This window comes from Rhinolophus sinicus, chromosome 14, assembly GCF_057876585.1.
Source record: "Rhinolophus sinicus isolate RSI-liver-muscle chromosome 14, RSI-T2T, whole genome shotgun sequence".
Lineage (NCBI taxonomy): Eukaryota > Metazoa > Chordata > Mammalia > Chiroptera > Rhinolophidae > Rhinolophus > Rhinolophus sinicus.
The window spans coordinates 179,126,725-179,144,928 of record NC_142514.1 but is presented as its reverse complement, the minus strand read 5'-3'; the positions used below and the strand labels follow the sequence as shown (position 1 = coordinate 179,144,928).

Genomic DNA, 18,204 nt, shown 5'->3' with positions numbered 1-18,204 from the left:
CACATAGCGTGCATCATAAGACACTGTAGAGAGGACTGCTGTCCCAGACAATGAAAAACGTGGGCTGCCGCAGGGGGAATGGCCTGTCAGGGAGGCCAGGGTTCCCACGAGCTGCAAGGGCTGGCTTTGCTGTGTAGACCAGTGTGGCAGCCTCTTGTACGATGTGCAGGTCTCATCTGAACAGATCCTAGAGAGCAGGGCCACACTACAGCCATGTTTGGGGGTGTCAGGAGGCAGCACTTCAGGTTGGAACCAGATTGCCTAGGTCTAAATCTTGGCTCTGCCACTTACCAGCTCTGTACCTTTGGGCAACTTGCTTACCTTCTCTGAGCCTGTGTGAAATAGGAATAGTAATAGAACCTACCTCACAGATTGATGGGAAGATGAAATGACAGCAGCCTTGGCCCAGAGTCAGTAACTTAGTAAAGATTCAAAAAGTGGGCTCTGTAAATAACTGGAGGAAGAGCGTCCAGGCAGAGGAAGGGCGAAAGGATGGCTCAGAGGCAGGGCTGTGCCTGGGGTGTCTGTGGACCCTCAAGGAAGCCAGGGTGGCTGGAGCAGAGCAAGCCAAGAGGCAGAGAAATAAAGGGTGAGATCTCAGAGGTGGGTGGCAAGTCAGTTTTGGTTTATTTTCATTGTGTTTACATTATTTTTATGGTTAGCTTCTTTTTATGGAAGGATATTGACTTCCTGTTTGCTGCTGATACAAAAGTACCCTTCTAAAATAATATTATGAAAAAAACATCAATCTAAGAAAACACAAAGGGAATAGAGTACAATTTACAAATAAACAAAAGTCATGAAGATTGTCCCAGATGACTGAAATTTGGGAAAAGAGGGAGGCCGATCTCTCTCCCTCACTGTGTTTACTTAGCGCAAGTAGGTGTGGAATTCTGGTTTCACTGGCAACCTTGGATGTCGCCACCGGAATCCTGAATTCGACTCCTGATCTGAGAGCTTTCCAGTGTGGAGGTCCTGCTCATTTCACCCTCCCGACCCCTCATCGTGCAGATGGAGACACTGAGGCCCAGGGAGGCAGAGACACCTGTTGCCAGTTCAGGGGGAGGAACCAGCCATGGTTTCTGTCTAACTCAATGCCTCTGCTGCCCCCACCCCGAATCCATGGATTCAGACCCACAGTTCCCCCAGAAACTCTTAGTAGGTTGAGTCTAGGGAAAGCCAGGCCGCCTGGGCTCCAAGGACCCATCTCTGGCTCGCCTCATAAGCTCCCTGAGTGCCCACCACTGATTGGAGAAAATAGACAAGGGAAGGTAGTGGGTGTGAGATGGGCGCCAGGGCTGCTCCCGAGCTGGCAGGGCAGGTGGGGAGGACCTGGTCATGCTCTGGTCCAGCTGAGGCAGCTCGGGCCAGCCTGTCAGGTGCTGTGGTCTTAGGGGGTGGGGACCTGGAGGCCCCTCCTGCAACTGAGGGGATAGGGGCCACTCCATCTTGCCCACTAGTACTGGACAGACAGTTCTTGCAAAAGCACCATTTGCTCCTTTCAGGTAATGGCCCCTTGGGGAATGGGACCACGGAGTGAATTCTGATGATATGATGATAGGTGTGAGGGGGACCCAGGGCCTCTTCACCTTTGCTTTTGTTCCTCTTGTGTGTCACCTTGAGTCACCTCTTCATAGGATGGTGGAGGCCCCGTGGGCACGTTTGTGTCAGGAACAAGAAACAAGTCATCCTTCTGCAAAAGAAAAGCCACTGTCCCCACTACTCACATACGGGAGTGAGTGGCCATTTACAAAGCACTTTTCCACTGGCTCATTTGTTGAAGTCTTAAGGTCGCTATGAAGATGGGAAAACTGAGGCTGGAGAGACAGATGGACTCCCATGAGGGTGATGCCTGACTCTGTCCACCTCCCTGTTCTTGAGAAAGGAGCTGGGAGAGATTCATGGGGCAGTCAGCTAACTGGGTCCTCACGCCAGGCCGGCTACCTGTGCTGGCCACCAACGTCCCTTATCCTGCTGGCTTCCCCGATGGGGTGGGCCAGCTGACACGCCAAGGCTCCTCCTAGCTGAATATATTCTAGGGGCCTGTTAATGCTGACAGCATCCCCAGCGACTGCTGCCGATCTGTGACGGGGGTGGCACCAACCCCGGGCTGCAGAGCCAGTCCCTGGCACTGTCCTCTCAGCTGGAAGAGGCCACAAAGGGATTTGGAGGAGGCCCAGCTCGGCTACTTACTGGCTGTGTGACTATGGGAAATCGCTTAACCTTTCTGAGCCTCATTCCTCCTCTTTGCAACGAGAAAGCAGACCCTGCCTCCCAAGATGGGCTGCGAGGTTCAAGGTCTGAGCCAGGGTGGGAGGCAGCAGGATGGCCGTCAAGGACATCCATGGACTCATCCCCGAACCTGTGACTGTCTTAGGTTACATGACAAAGGGGAGTTAACGTTGCTAATCAGGTGACCTTGAGGTGGGGAGATGATCCTGGATTCTCTGGCGGGGCCCAATGTTATCACAAGGGACCTTAATGGAGGAAGAGGGGGACAAAGGAGAGATGTTTGAGGATGCTAGGCCGCTGGCTTTGAAGATGGAGGAAGGGGCCACAGGCTCAGGAAGGTAGCTGGCCTCCAGAAGCTGGAAAAGGCAAGGAAACAGATTCTCCCCTAGAGTCTCCAAGGGAAGGCAGCCCTGCCGACACCTTGATTTTAGCCCAGTGAGCCCCATTTCAAACTGCTGATCTCTAGAAACGTAAGGTAATATAGCTGTGTCATTTTAAGCGGCCGAGTTTGTGATAATTTGTTACAACAGCAGTAGGAAGCAGATACAGCCAACTGCAGCATTCAACACAGTGCCAGGCACAGCAAGTGTCTTAAGTGGGCACAATGACTGTTAATTTCTGCAGCCAGGTAGCGGCTCGGTCTCCTAGTCCTTAAAAGTGGGGTTGGCCTCAATGGCTCCAGGCCCCCTTCCAGCTCTCTGATGTCCTAATGAGAAGGACATTAGTCCTAGTGACGGCCAGGCAGTAACTAGGACAACTTATTTGCTTGGTGTTAAATAAAACTAAGGGCCACGAACTCATATCTGTGTTATATGAAAACTCAGTAGATGGATGACACTAACATGAAAACAATTAGAGTGTTACATTTGCATAATTATGGGGGACTCAAAATATATGTTTTTACAGTGTTCTAAAGTTAAGATTGTAATATACACTTTTTTCCTTTAAAAAAAAAAAAAAAAGCCTAGAAAATCAGGGACATTGGAGCAAAGATAGAATTCTATTTCCCAGCCTGCCTTTCTGCCATCTGCTCATGTAGACAAGGGCTTGGCCATGGGTTAGACACACCTCGAGGTAAGGCCTGGATCTCCTTACCGGCTGTTTGACTTTGAGAAACGATGTGACCTCTCTAAGCCTCAGTTTACTTACCTGTAGCATGGGGAAGTAAGTACCTAACTCAGAGGGTTGTTGAGAAGATTCAGTTAAATAAAGGTACCGTTTATCAAAGGGCTTAACAGAGAGAGCACCCAGTACGCCCGAAGTGCTCAGCCCCCGGTTACCCCTCCCGATTTTCCCACCAAGCCAAACCCCACAACACGCTGCAGCTCTTCCAGGCCCTCCCTTTCCTGTTGCCAGCCATTGTACGTGCTGTCCCCTGTGCTGGAGGTCTCTTCTCCCATCCTGATCTGAATCCTGCCCGGCCTCCACAGATCTCCCAGGGCCATCGGAGCTGAGAGAGCAGTGGCCTGTTGTTCGGAGCACCCATGGCATTTTCTCCTGGTGGCTCCGCATTTGTCACCTCAAACTGGCATTCTGTCGCCCCTGTGCCTTGTGTCTGTCCTGGACCGTGGGCTGCCTCTGTGGCCCCGCTAAATAAATGCTCAGCAATGAGAGACGTGCTCCTCACGTGCCCCCTGCCTGCACCTCGCCTTTCAGAACCTCCTCTTGCTTCCTGTCCCCATGTGTTAAGGGCCCTCACCTCTGCAGACTGGCTGTCATCCTTGTAGGCTATGAGAGCCGTGGGCCAGGGCAGGAAGAGCTCCAGGCAGGTGAAGCAGAGCAGGGCCAGCTCTAGCCTCTGGATGTGGACCTAGGAGGGGCAGAGGGAGAGAGGAAGATGGGGAGACAGGGTGAGGCTTCGCTGGATGCCTGCACACATTGGGTGGCACAGGCGGGGTCAGAGGGCAATGGGGGCTTTGCTCCCAGGTGTGCATGGGGCGGGTGGGGGACTGTCTGGGGCTGGGACTGGGTTTGTCTCTCACTGCTCTACACCCAACGCCTGGTCCCCATGTGTCCTGAGTGAGATTTGCCTAATGTTTGAGGGCTGGAGAACCTCGTGGGTCCCTGGCAGAATTCTGGGCTGCGGACTACCATGCAGCTGGGACATCTTATGGGGCCAGAGCATTTGGTGGGGGAGTGTGTGTGGGTCCATGCACGTGTGTCTGCATCAGCTCACATGTGCATGTGCTCGGTGGAAAGCGATCAGGAATAGCGAGCCAGCGTGGTCAGCACCTTTGAAACCTGACCCAGAGGCCCGCAGCCACCCACGTGGAGTGGCTGGTCTACCTGCTGCTTCAGAGGTGGCTGTGCTGAAAAGAGCACCAGGCGTGGAGTCGTACATCTGGCTTTGAGTCCTCCCTGCACCCCTGCCTTGTTGTGTGACCTTGGTCCACTAATTTAGCCTCTCTGGACCTCAGTATTCACTCCCATAGAATGGGGGTAGCAAAGTGGATTTAGCCAGCTCTGCAAGGCTGCTGAGAGGCTCACAGATAACGGGGTGGCTGGGACTCTGATATTTCAGGAGCTTTGAACAGGGAACGAGCAGTTCCAGGTTGTGGGTCTGAATTTGCTGCCAACTTGCTGCTCAACCTCAGATGGGCCCCTCCCCCTCCCTGGGCCTCAGTTTCCCCATCTATAAAATTGGGATTGGACTCAGTGATGTGAGTGATGTTGACCAGAGAGAAGGCCAGCATCCCCTTTGCATCACGCCTCGGGAGCGTTGGGGTGGGAACAGATTGCTGAGGGCCCCAATACCTCCACCTGGGCTCCAGGACAGGTTTTCTGAGAGCCAGAAACTTGCTCTCAGCCGAGCCCCAGGCTGCACCTTCTGGGAGTCAGAGGACTCAGGGGACCAGGGCACTCACGGCGCTGTTGGGGTATGGTCTCCAGATCGAGGATCCAAACGGACTCTCCAGAAAGAGATCCTTGGCAATGACAAAGAGGCCGGCCAGCACGCAGAAGAAGCTGGTGATGTTTGCTATCAGGCACAGCGCCTTCTACAAGCACAAAATAAAAGTGACAACCATTGTCCAAAGGTTCGAGCTCCGGATCTGGGTCCTCCACACAGGCCTACCAACAGCTTGCTTTGTGATCTCAGGAAAGACTCTGCCCATCTCTGGGCTAAAAGCGCCTCGTCCGAACATGATTTCTGAGCCAGCTGATCCCTGAGGAGGCTCTGGTGGCCCTCACCTTCTACGGGAGAGGATTGCGGGACCCAGGAGCTGCTTCCAAATCCAGAAGCTTTGTGACAAAGATGGATGTCCCCACTGCATCTTCCTCTCAAAGCCATCCCTGACCATCCTGGCATCAGATATGCCAGCTGATCAGGGACTCGACACCCACTTGGCCACTCACCCCGCCCATTTCCCACAGGAAAGGGTGGGAGGAGCCTTGGACGAGGCCTGTCCTCATGCACTCCAGGCCTGCCCCCTTCCCTGCCTACCGTGGTCCCTGAAAGACCTCCATGCGTCATCATCTTGGGTTAAGCAGTATTCCAAGAGCCTCTTACCAAGTCCAAACCCCTGTAAAGGGGAAGTGTATGGACATAGGGAATCACCAATGTCTTGTACTAGAATGGATTTCTCTGCGGTAAGAGGCTCCCTATGCTCAGGTATAGGAAGGGGGAGGCTTGTGGGTCTGAAGTTCCCAGCCCAGGAGGACTGGGCAGGTTTTGCCATGTATCTCCTGCCTCTGCCAGGTAAACTGCACAAACGCCTCCTGTTCTCTACGTCCCCTGTGAGGGCAGGGGACAGCCACAGCCCAGCCCAGGCTGAGGGCACAAGTGTGGAGCAGGTCAAGCCTTCCGGGGCAGAAGGAGGGCTGAGGCCATGACATGAGAGGGTAGCAATGGTCCTTGCATCAGCACCTACGGCCATCAGCCAGTCCTGTGCTGGTGTCTACTCTGTGCCTGCCCAGGCCCCCCTGGCTAGAAAGATGCTCAGACACCTGCTGCCCACACAGCTTAGAGTATGGGAGAGAGACAAGGGGACAGGCAGGTCCCGAGAGCCGTGGGGACACAGGAGCCAGTCATGGCAGGTCAGGGAAACCTCCTGGAGGACGAGGTGTGTGAGCTGAGTCTTAAACAATGGTCAGGAGTAAGTCAAAGCTGGGAGAGACTGTGTGGGGTGTGGGGGAGTGGGGGTGGGAAGAGGCAGAGGTGCTGGGGCAGGGGATAGAACAGCACAGGGGAAGACAACGGCTGTGTCTGGCTGGCACTTAGAAATGAGAAGCATGTGGAAAACTGGCTGGGCCTGGGGCTTGCAGACTTGCTGATGCTGGAGACAAACCAAGGGCAGCAGGGAACCGAGGCTGACAGCAGTGGGGTGACGCAGTCAGACCTGCAGTCAGACCAGTCTCTAGGCTGCCATGTGGAGAACAGGCTGGAGGACACCCCAAGGCCATACACGACAGTGGACAGGACTGGGGTGGAGGGAAGGCAGTGGGTGGAGAGACTGGCCTGGAGTCAGGCACGTGAGGGGCAGACGTCCTGGGCGTGGGCACCTTCCTCCTGTTTTGAAGACTCGTGCCCGCTTCTGGCAAATCCCGGACAGCTGCCTCCCAAATCTCCACCGCACACAGATGCCCTTCATAAGGTCACCCCAGGCTGGGGATGGAAGGGAATAATCTCAATGTTCCCACTTACCAGGTAAGTTTTCAAAACCGTGTCCACTGTTATCGCCAAGAGCCCTGAAATGAGGAACTGCAGGCCAGATTTGAAACAGTTGTAAGAGAGAAGCTGGGGTTCCTTGAAACCCCTAGATTCCTTCCCTTCCTGCTTTTCTCTTTAAAAAAACAAAAACGAAAAAAACCAAAAAAACCAAAACCCGCCTCTGGTGGCAATTGGGGTCGAGAACACCATTTCGACAACAAAGGGAGCTCACCCTGCCCGGCACGTGGCCCAGCCCAGGCCCGCTTAGCCAGGGTGCTGTGCCCACTGCACAGGAACCTCCATGCCTGGCATCAAGCTGTGCCTCTCAGCCCCTCCCGCTTCCCCCCTTTACTAGCCCAAGCCATCCGTCTGGGATTGGCTGCACTATCCCCTCCACGCAGACCCTTTCTCCTTCCTGAATCCTACGATGTGGAGATTAACTCTCGGTTCTAAAGTCTCTGGTGTATTTCTGCAATTCTTTCAAATGTCTGACAGTTCCATCCCTGTGCACTGAAAGCTTGGAGCTGGCGCAGTGGACTGAGTGACAGAGGGGCGGGGGGCCAGGACACCCGCCCGAGAGGTGCTGTGGAACGGGGACAGAGTGTGAGCAGGCCTCCACCAGGGACCCAGGTTGGAGAGGACACCCCGGGGAGCCTTGGGGAACCGTGCACTGGTCTCCTGTCATCTCCCATCCTGGCTGATGGCCTTGAGAGGACAGGAGCCACACCTCCCACCCTAGTGCTCTGGCAGGTCCACCCCGACAGAGACTTAGGGCCCTGGGGATGTATTGCTGCAGGCAAAGGCAGCCTGGCTGCCCAGAAGCCCGGGGAAGGTAGAGCTGCCCCCAGCTCACACGCACCCCTTTCTCTGCTGGAGGCACATGTTAAATTAGGGGAGAACACAGAGGTTGGGAGTGCCGTCCTGGGAGAGAGCCATTCCCAGAGTGCTTGGAGGACAGAAGCAGAGAGAGGAAGACTAGAGAAGGTGCTGGCTGGTGCTTCCCTCCTATGAGCTCTCTCTGTGCCCCCCCTCACCCGCATCAGGTCCCAAATGCCAGGATCCCCCAGGTCACCTGCTGGCCTCCACACCCAGCCCATGTTTGGCTCCTACTCACAGAGGCAGCCCCCCAGAATGGATACCAGGACTTCAGCACCACCAGGTGAAGGCCCTTGACTGTAGAGGCCAGGTAACCCCCGAGGAACACGTGTAGCAGAGCGATGACAATGTGGAAGGCCTGGGCAGGGAACAGTGAACCCGTTAGGGGACTGGCCCTGAAAGAGGTCATGGGTGGCCTGGACCAACTGCCTGAAATGAGTCTGCTTCCCCCTCCTAAGGGCTCCTGGTGGGTCCGTAAGCAAGGACCACGCTTCTGGAAAGTAGGTGGGGATAAAGTACGTTATTGTCCTACCACCTGTGGCCATGCTGGTACCACCCGGATTTGGAGGGATGGGGGCGAGAAGGGAAGGGGACACAATGTCTTCTGTGGAGGATTTCCTATGAGCTGAAGCTGAGCCAGTGTTGGTGTAGGTGTAGGTGTAGATCGCCTCTGCCACCTCTCACGGCCTTTTCAATTTTAGGATGAGTGTTGAGGGAAGATGGAGGGTTTCTTGTCATTGTTCTCTGTCCTCAGGGCTCCTTAGCATCCTTTCCAGGTATCCCCCTCCCCTGTCCCTCCAGGGCCCCGGGAAGTGGACACTCACGCCCAGCTCCTTGAGAAGGCCACTCAGCTTCCGGGACTTCTCCTGCTGCCAGTCTGGAGGCAGGTGGCCAGGCTGGGCTGGACTGAGTGCCTGCCATGGCTTGAGCCCCGCAGCTCCAGATCTGGGAATCACTCTGGCTTCTCCCGTGGCTTCTGTGGCCATGACTCAGGCCAAGGAGCCTGGCTGTGGGCCAAGGAGAGAGGCCAAGTCAGACCTCGTCTTGTTTCGGGGGCTTGTGCCTGCGTGAGACTCAGTGCCTGTCCCCTCTGCCCTTGGGGCCAGAGCCTTCCCCAGAATAGTGGCTGCCCTGCCCAGCAGCCCCTGCACTTGGTTTAACCTGGGATAACCTGGCCCCCAGGGATGGGGAGAAACTGCCACTCACAACCTTTGTGGGGTTTACAGAGACACAGCTCCTCCCGGGGCAGAAAAACGAGGACCAGACAAACTTCCCAACCATCCAAAGACAGAGCTCACCCAAACTGGAGGCACAGGAGGCCTGGGCAGGTGTGTGCAACTTTGTAAACAGTTCCTACCTTCTGGCCCAGGAGGAGCCAAATGAGACCAGGTGAGAATCAAATAATCGTCCCACCACTTGTGGCCATGGTAGTGCCTCCTGGGTTTGGGGTGGTGGGGAAGAGAAAGGAAGGAACCTTCTCTGAGGACCTGCTATGAGCCAACGTTGAGCTAGGAAGTCAGTATTTAAAGAAGACAATAAGTCCACGTCTACAAGTACTTTCTCTTTTCCTGGCACTGGGATAAGCATTTTATAACCATTGTCTGGTTTTATCTTCATCCCAATCCTATGAGGTAAATACTGTCCTTGCTCCCATTTGGAGATGGGGCTCTGAGGAATTAAGCCACTTGTCCAAGGTCACAGAGCCAGCGAATGACTGGACTGGGCCCCAAAGCCTGGCAGACTGGCTCCAGAGCTTGTGGGCTTAAATCCTTCACATACCATTGCCTCAATGAGTGAAAAGGAATGTTCTGGGTGTTTTAATGAGCACAAAGAGAGGGTTGGGGAAAACTGCAGGAGGCTAAAAGCACCACTTGCTGAGGGCCCTGCTTATTTTGTGGTATGTGGATGCTGTGGGCGCGTCAGGACTTGGGCGCGGCCTGGTCACTTGGTAAGAAAAGGCAGCCCCCAGGTTCTTTCTCAGGAGAATGGAGCCGGGAGGGCTGGGAGGGGAGGGGAGTGGTACTGGCTGTGGGGATCACAGCAGGAGATGGCTGTCTATGGGGACGGGGCTAATGAGAAAACTCTTTAAAGGGAGTGGGCTGTTTTCACTCTAGTAAAAAGAAAGTGGGGGGCACATGCCCCTGGATTTTAAGTCTGACTGTGTGAATCCAGGAGGTCCTGTCTGAGCATCGCTACTTTGCAGTTTTCCTGCCATGGAGATGGTGTTGTTGGGAGAGGGAGAGAGCCTTGGGAGGCTGGGCGGGACAGGTAATCTGGATGACCAAATCCTGAACAGGGTGGAAAGGAAGGGACAGTGTCGGAGCTCCAACAGGCTCCAGGGTTGGTAAGCACCAGCTCTGTGCTAGGCGCTGTGCGTGCGGACACCCCTCAATCCCCAGGAGCTTGACTCGATTCCATAGAGAAGGAAACCAAGGTCCAGGGGGATCAAGTGCCTTGGCCAAAATCACACAGCAAGGAAGCGTGTGGTCTGACTCCAGCGCTCGGTGACCAGACTGCTGGGACCCCTGATCAATATCTCCAGTGGCCTGTAGGGACGGCTCCTGATTTAGGGGAGAGAATGTTTATAGGACAGGCTGGGCCTCTCTCCTTCCTGGGGTCTGGAAGCTGAGCCCAAAGACACATTGCTGTGTGACTTTTTTCTGTGACCTGACCCAGTTATGCTTGGGAATTCATCCCTCTCTCAATTCCCAGCTCTTCAGAGCCTCTCTGACATAGCTAGTGGCTGGACTGAGGGATGTACCTGGTGGCAGAGGCCTGTACTAATCAGACACGGGCTGCAGCTAGACTCCTCCTGGGCACCTGGGAGGACAGAGCCTGAACCTGAGCCTGGACGCCACCGGGAAGCACAAAAGAAGGAAGTCAGGAGGCCGGGCTGGAGGGGGGTCTTGGACGGAACAGGTTGTTCAGGGAGACAGTACGTACTCAGTCATTGAGGAGTGACTCTGCCCAGCATTCACTTTCCAGAGTTGTGGCAGCAGGAGTGGCTCAAATATCCAGTAGGGAATTAGAGTCAAGAGGCCAGAGTAACTTTTCTCAAAATATGTCCCACGGAATACTGTTCCTGACAGACCAGCAGCAAAAGGGTTCCATGTTCAGATAAGTTTGGGAAACCCTGAATATCATCTTCCCCTTCTTTTATGTATTAAAGGCCCTGAGAATTCCTGCAGTGGCACATTCTATTTTAATTTAAGGGCGTTCCCCAAACTTAATTGGCCATGGAACCTTTTTCTCATTTGGTTTCCAGTGAGGAACACTTTTGGGCAAAGTGGCCTAAAACGTATAGCCTTCTGCTTCTGGGTTTTTTGGGCTTTGTTTCCCTTCCTCTTGGTTTTCTCAGGTGCATATCAGGGTGGGGGCAGGGACTTGACTGTGACCTCTAGGGTCACTTCCAATTCCAAATAATTCTCTTACGGGATAAAGAGCCGCTACAAGGAACTTTATCCAACCAGGAGGGAAGGAGTTGCAGAGGGCAGGGCTTAGATAACCGGAGGCAAAAGTCTGTTGTAATGAAGGTCATGAACTCTGAGCCCTTAGAAGTCTTATACCTGGGGTGGGGAGCCTTCACCCCTCCCCACTCTCCTTAGGCAGCTCAGGACCCACAGCCCCCAGAAAACCAGCCAGGACCTGGGTGCTCCCTGTGTCCTGCGCATATACCCTTTGCTACCTCAGCTCCAAGATGGCAGAGCAGCAGGGACAGAGCAGGGCAGGACCCTCCAGCCCCCAGGAGAGAGGACCAGGTCATGCGCATGGGAAGTGGACAAGTCTGGGCCACATCCTGGCTCTGTCCCCAGAGCTCTGACCTTGGTCAGGCTGATTATATCTTAGTCTCCTCATCTGTCATCTGGGGGAGCTGGGTGGGGGCAGGAGCTGTAAGGATGAAACAGGATTAGGTCTGCACCATTTGGGGCCTGGCGCATAACAAACGCTCAATAAGTGTTAGCCATTACCACCAGCCTGGAATCCTGCCAACCACCCTCCATCTGGTTCTCGTCTGGTTCTTGGTTAAGACCTGGCACATCCTGTCATTATCTGGAGGGGTGACCACAGGGGGAGAGGGGCACGAGACCTCTGGGCTCTCGGGGATGGTGAGGAAGGGTGTGGAGAGCACAGAGTGTATTGAACTAGTGGTCTGAGATTTATCTCTGCGTTCTGAGCTGAGCACCGCAGGCACTCGGGCAGCAGTGAGTAAGATGTGTCCACGGGAGCTTTGGGGTCGAGCAGGCAGAGAAAACTTGTCATCCAATCAGACTGTCCTGTGGAGACCTGGAGGACATGGAGAGCTTCTGAGGGTGTGTGTGTGTGTGCACGTGTGTGCATGTACATGTGTGTGCGTGTACATGTGTGTGCATGCATGTTGAGCAGAGGAAGGCAGCAATTGAGAGGGCTCGAGTCATACCACGTGACAGAGGGGCTGGTGGCGGACCAGGAGCCCCTCTAGAGGGTCTGGGTTCAGTAGATGCCAGTTAGGAAACAGCCGTGCGTGTGCCAAAGCCAGCCTCCCCCACAGCTTCAGGATGAGTGCTGGTGGAAAGAGAGGTTCACCGGCAAGGAGCTGGGGCCTCCACCCTGGGATGTCAGGAGGCCTGGATTCCAGTCATGACTGAGTGGTCCTGGACAAGTGCCGTCTCCTCTTTGGGACTCTGTTTCCTCGGAATTGACTGTGTGTGTACGAGTTCCTGGGACTGGGATGGAAACGGCTGAGCAGCCCCCACCCAGCTCAGTGACTGGCAGCACCAGGACGAGGCCCTAGGTAGTGACGAGGCCCTAGTGCCGCCAGGGGATTCATGCTGTCGGTGCCTCCCCCCCCACGCCCCAGAGCCTCTTCATGGGGTGGACACAGTGTATTGTTGGTGCTAAGGGCTCACAGCTGCTCCCTCCTGGGAGGTTCACTTATACCTTTCCCCCAACCCTGCACCAGAGCGTATAAAAACACGGCCTCCTTGCCTCAAGGTGGGACCAAGTCTGTGCTTCTCATCAGCTCACCGCGTGGGATCAGGCTGAAGCCAGAGGGCAGCTCAGACCAAATCGGCCCTTGGCTGGTTTCACCTGCCCTGTCCTGCTTCCCTGGCTTTTCTTTTCCCAAAAGCACACCCTCACAGACCAGCTGTTCAAAATCCTTGTCTCAGGCTCTGCTTCCAGAAATCTGAGCAAAGACACTGCCCTTCTCTTCCAGCCATAGCGGACCACTCACCTGGCCCCGGGACCTCCACTCCGAGCTTCCAGGCACCGTCTGCCCTCTGTTCCACCTCAGCCACACTCAGGCAGCACCAGAAGGTCAGGATATCTTTACGACACTAGACTTTGGATCTTTTCCCTCCTGGCCCCACCTCCTGCTTCATGCCCAGCTGCCTGTGAGCTGTCGAAGTCTCGGTCATGCCCCAAACCCAGGCAGCTGACATCTTAGCACCATCCTTTACAGTTGCAAATCTCCTTGGCAAGTCAAAGGCTGACCATTTAACGTGTTTATAGGACCGATGGAGTGAAGACGATTGTGAATCTTCATAGAGTCAGTGGGGAGAGCGGCCCAGGGAACCTCACGTACATCCCCACCATCCCCCAGCTCTCCACGGATCTTGTTCTGTCTTCTCCCCCATCGGTGAGCAAAACTGACATCCTACTCTTTAGTATTACTCTCTCAAAGATAAGGACTCTTAAAAAATAAAGTGTGACCCATGTCACAACTAAAAGATTAAAACGAGTTAAGTCCTGGTCCTCACAGAGGCATGTTTCTGCACGAGGCAGTAGGTCTGTGGCTCTACACAGCTCTGTGCTGCACAGGGAGACTGCTTGTGTGGTGGAAAAGCTCAACACCAGGGGGCAGGAAAAACTTTTCTCGTCCCGTCTGTGCTCCCTACGAGATAGCAAATATCTGGGCAGTGTTCAGATTTCTCTGGTTGTCTCATAAGAGTCTGTGACCTTTGATTTGCTTGAATCAGGATCCCGGCATGCTCACAAATTCCGTAGGGCTGATTGGTGGAGGTCGTGCTTTCCCTGGCACCCTGTCCCCACTCGGCCCTTGAGCATGGCACCCACACCATGGGAGGTGTGCGGGTCCCTGATGTGGCGGTTCTGGTGTGGGTGGGCTCGAACCACCCCCAGCTCCCACCCTGAGATCCTCCTTTTCCATCTGGCCCCCCGTTATGCTGGGGGGTGTGGGGATCCCAGAGGATCACTCCTGCCAGCACATATGACTTCAGCTTGCTGAGCACAGCACAGCCCTTCAGAGCCAGCTCTGGGTCTGGGCTGCCTGAGTTCATACCTTGCTTCATAGCTGTGAGACCTAGGGCAAGACCTCTTGGCCTCAGTTCTCTTCTCTGCAAAATGGGGATAATAATACCTATGGAGCTGCTAGAGGGTTAAATGAGTTAGAATATGTAGGGTGCTTAAAGCAGTGCCTGACATGTGTTGGGTGTTGTGTCTCAGTACTACAGTCACCGGACACTCTCAGGGGCCACTCATAGAAACATGCATATTTTATGTCACACATGTCACACACAGGCAGAGAACAATGTCTCCATACTCACTTAGCTGTCACTCCCACTGAGGGGTCCCTTACCTTCTCTCAGGCCTGCTGGGTTGGGCAGCTCTCTCGTGAGGGGTGAGGCCAGGGGAGGCTTCCTGGAGGAAGTGGCATCTATACCAATGTTTGAAGGAGGGTTGGGAGTGAGGGACAAATAGGAGAGTAGAGGGGGCAGGCAGGGGACAGCATTCTAGGCAGAAGGGTCTCACAGGTTCAGTATGGCTGCTGGGTCAAGTGTAAGAGGAGGCTGGGGAGAGAGGAGCTGGAGACGTGAATAGGCTACATCTCTGGGGGTTTATAAAGTTGCCAGGGCATTTGGACTTTAGCCTGAGGGCAAAGGAGAGCCCCAAGTGACTTTGGGCAGAGCAATAACATTTGCTTTTGTACTTCAGAAAATTCCCGCTGGCTGTTATGTAACCCAGAGATGGATTGGGCCAGACTGGAGCTGGGGACACAGGTTAGGTCAGGAGGCTGATACCATGATGCAGGTGGAAGATGACAGTAGTCCACAGGTGCTGGGAAGGAGGATGGGGAGGGTGGACTGAGTTGAGAAAGGAGAGCAAGGAGAACAGTGAGGGACAATGACAAATGGGGCTGAGCCAAGAAGGATGCTTGGATTCTGGTTTGGGCAGCAGCCAGGTCTGTAGTGACAATGACTGACAAACGGTTTGAGTTGGAAGAGAAGATGTAAATTCCTTTTCAGTGGGACATGAAAGCAGATGCTGAAGCTGGCTCCAGAAGAGACTGGAATGGGAGATAGAGATGTGGGAGTCGCCATGATGGTGATGGATGGCTCATATGAGTTCCATGAAGCAGGGACTTTGGCTAACGTCTGGCGTCCTAAGAGCACGTAGTGGGAGCATTTGCTAAATAAAACACTAAATGAAACCGCAGCAGCGGATGAGCTCACCTAGGGAATGTGCAGAGTGCATAGAGAAGAGCCAGGGTAGGCAACACTTAAGGAACGGATGGAGTTATTATTATTATTATAACACGGATTTTAAAAAGCCCATTGATTTTGGTGACAATGAGGTCAATGACAACAGCCTGAGAGAGAGCAATCTCAGTGGAGTGAGTGGGAGGTGAGGACGAGGACTCTGGTAAGAAGAGAAACAAACAAACAAACCCAAAAACCCATGGCTGAAAGGTTTTAGAGGGTATAGATAGGACTTTTTAAGCTGGGAGAGAATGAAACATTGCATTTTCACATTTGCAGAATTCAATTGGGCAAAAGGTATTGTGGTGGACAGATTCTAAGGTGGCCCCCAATAACCCTTCCCCTCAGATGTGGGTGGGACCCGTGATGTGCTTCTAACCCACAAGGTATTGCAAAGGCGATGAGATGTCACTTCCAGGATTACATTGTTCCCTAAAACTTCATCTTGTTAGCAGACTTGCTCGAGACACTCACTCTCGGGCTGGCTGTGAAGAAGTAAATGGTCATGTGCCAGAGCCCACCTGGCAAGGTGCTGAGGGCAGCCTCTGGGGCTGAGGGAAGTTGACAGCTGACAGAAAAGAAGTTGGGGCCCTCAGGCCTATAGCTGCAAGGAAATGAGTGCTGTCATTAACCTGCGTCAGCATCAGCGTGGAAGTGGGCTCTTCTCCAGTCGAGCCTCCGGATGAGCATGCAGCCTGGCTGCCACCTTGACGGTGTCCTTGCAAGACTCTGCGCAGAGGACTAAGCTGTGCCTGGACCCTGAGCACAGAACTGTGAGATAATAAATGTGTGCTGTTTTGGGCCATTAAGGTTGTGGTAATTTGTTACATAGAAACAGTTAACTAATATAGTAACTTTTTTCATTTCTTTTTTTCCCCACTTTACAAATTGGTGAGGTAATTACATAAAGTGCACAAATACGTACAGCCCAATGAAATTTTATCTATGTATACACTCATGTAACCCAGATCAAGATATAGAGCATTTTCAACGCCCCAGAAGGCTGCCTCATGCCCTGCTTTCTAGAGCAAAACCACTCTGCTGACTTCTATTACCATCGGTTTATGTTGCCTGTTCTTGAAATTCGTATCAATGGAATAAAGCATTGTGTTCTTTCACTCAGAGATGTATCTGCATGTTAGATGTACTGGTAGCTTGTTCATTTTTATTTGTTCATATTGTATGAATACACCACAATTTATTTACCTGTTCTATTGTTGTTGAACATTTGAGATGTTTCAAGTTTTTGACTATTATGCATAAAGCTGCCATTAAAAACTCCGTGCCTTTCTTTTGGTGGACATACTAATTTCTCTTGGGTGTATATCCAGGAATGTAATTGTTGGGTTATATTGTGTGCTTTAGTTGGCCCTGCCAAACATTTTTTCCAAACTGGTTATATCAAATTATACTCCCACCAGCAATGTTTAAGGAAAGGAGCTCCCAAACTCATCAGCACTTGCATAGCCTGCCTTTTTAATTTTAGCCACTTGGATGTGTTGTATCTCGTTGTGTTTTTAATTTGTATTTCTCTAATGACTAATAATGTTGAACACACTGATTGGCCATTTTGATATCCTTTTTTTGTGAAGTTCCTGTTCAAGTTCTTTGCCCATTTTCAATGGAGTTGTCTCTCTTTTCCTTATTTATATTCAGGAGTGATTTATGTATTTCGCACATGAACCCTCTGTCAGATATGTATTTCAAAATCCTCTACTGGTCTGTGGAGCATTTTCACACTTATGGTGTTTTTTTTTGATAAACAGAAAGCCTTAATTTTAATAAACTCTCATTTATCATGTTTTCTTTTACGACTAGTGTTTGTGTGCATGTGTCGTTTGAGAACTCTTGGCTTATCCCAAAGTACTAAAGATATTTTCCTATTTTTTTAGAAAATTGGTTTTTAATTTTCAAATTTAGGTTCATGGCTCATCTTGAATTAAATTTTATGTGTGGTGTGAGGTAGAAATTAAGGCCCTTTTTTCCCCCCTATTCAATTTCTCAAGCACCGTTTATTGAAATGAGTATCTTCTGTCCCCTGAGTTGCAATGGAGCCTTTGTCACAAATCAAGTGAACTGTGTAAGTGAGGGGCTATATCTGGACTCTCTATTCCATTGATTTAACTGTTTGTTTTTGCACTAAAAACTATGCTGTCTTGGTTATTATTGCTTTATAGTAAGTTTTGAAATTTGGTAGTTTAAGTCCAACTTTGTTTTCCTTTAAGGTTTTCTTGGATATTTTGGATCCTTTGAATTTCCACATGAATTTTAGAATTAACTTGTCATTCTCCCTCCTCCCCCGCCCCCCAAAAAAGCTTCTGGAATTTCAAATGGGATTATTCTGAATCTGTAGATAAATTTTGGAGATAAATGGCACTTTAACAAAATTTTGAAGTTTCTAATCCATGAAAATAGTATATCTCTTCATTTATTTAGATCTTCATTAATGTCTCTTAGTAATGTTTTGTAGTTTTCAGAATTCTTCTTCATGGTAATTACTTCTCTAGCTCCCATCTCCTCTCAGTGGTAGAAAACTTAATTTTGCCGAGTAAGGATAATGTGATCGCTTCTGTGCCTTCCAATCCTCAAGCCGTGGTCTGTCCTTGCTGGTCTCTTACTGGTGGCCGCTGTCTCTACTCTTCTTTGTTATAAAGCTACAGTCTCATACAATCCACATTGCACATCGGCCCTCTCAGTCTTTTGTACTCCCTCTTGGGGACACAGAAAGCTTTCTGGTGATTTTACTTATACCCCTACGGGAGAGTAGGACTCCATGTCGTGTCACCAGGCACGGCCCTCAGCCATCTCAGCTCCACATCCTGGCTCCATGCTGTCTAGACATGGGACATCTGCAAGGGCCTTGCAGTCTGTCCAGATGACAGCCTGGGATGTGAAAAAGCAGCCAGCTCTGTAATTCCTCCTACTTGATCTGTGGTTGTGGCTCCCCCACTCCCTGAGGGACTCAGTCAA

At 52.1% G+C, this 18,204-nt stretch overlaps 1 protein-coding gene and 1 long non-coding RNA gene across 5 annotated transcripts; one reads left to right on the top strand and one right to left on the bottom strand.

Moving 5' to 3' along the window:
* Nucleotides 1-1,012: 1,012 nt before the first annotated feature.
* On the bottom strand, nt 1,013-15,366 carry MS4A10 (membrane spanning 4-domains A10). Of its 4 annotated transcripts, none has more exons than XM_019754091.3 (7): nt 12,969-15,366; nt 8,581-8,763; nt 7,995-8,114; nt 6,875-6,931; nt 5,097-5,228; nt 3,932-4,042; nt 1,013-1,693 (listed from the first exon to the last, which is right to left on the bottom strand). In XM_019754091.3, exons 2-7 carry the CDS (start codon nt 8,740-8,742, stop codon nt 1,586-1,588), a joined length of 690 nt encoding a protein of 229 aa, XP_019609650.3. In that variant the 5' UTR covers nt 8,743-8,763; nt 12,969-15,366; the 3' UTR covers nt 1,013-1,585. The 4 variants fall into 4 exon arrangements, with proteins under 4 accessions (XP_019609650.3, XP_088645746.1, XP_074192548.2 ...); XM_088789620.1 differs by lacking the exon at nt 12,969-15,366 and adding an exon at nt 11,578-11,686; XM_074336447.2 differs by lacking the exon at nt 6,875-6,931.
* Nucleotides 9,194-16,515, top strand: LOC141572274 (uncharacterized). Its single transcript, XR_012497599.2, has 2 exons — nt 9,194-9,704; nt 12,951-16,515. It is a non-coding gene; the product is annotated as an uncharacterized LOC141572274 (long non-coding RNA).
* Nucleotides 16,516-18,204: the final 1,689 nt, after the last annotated feature.

Excerpts from the sequence above, each read along its gene's own strand:
- MS4A10 (XM_019754091.3), bottom strand. The coding sequence starts at position 8,742 with ATGGCCACAGAAGCCACGGGAGAAGCCAGAGTGATTCCCAGATCTGGA. Across the intron at positions 8,115-8,580 it reads GCCTTCTCAAGGAGCTGGGC|GCCTTCCACATTGTCATCGC; the intron begins GTGAGTGTCCAC and ends TTCCCTGCCCAG. Across the intron at positions 1,694-3,931 it reads ATGACAGCCAGTCTGCAGAG|AAGGATGACTTGTTTCTTGT; the intron begins GTGAGGGCCCTT and ends TTTCTTTTGCAG.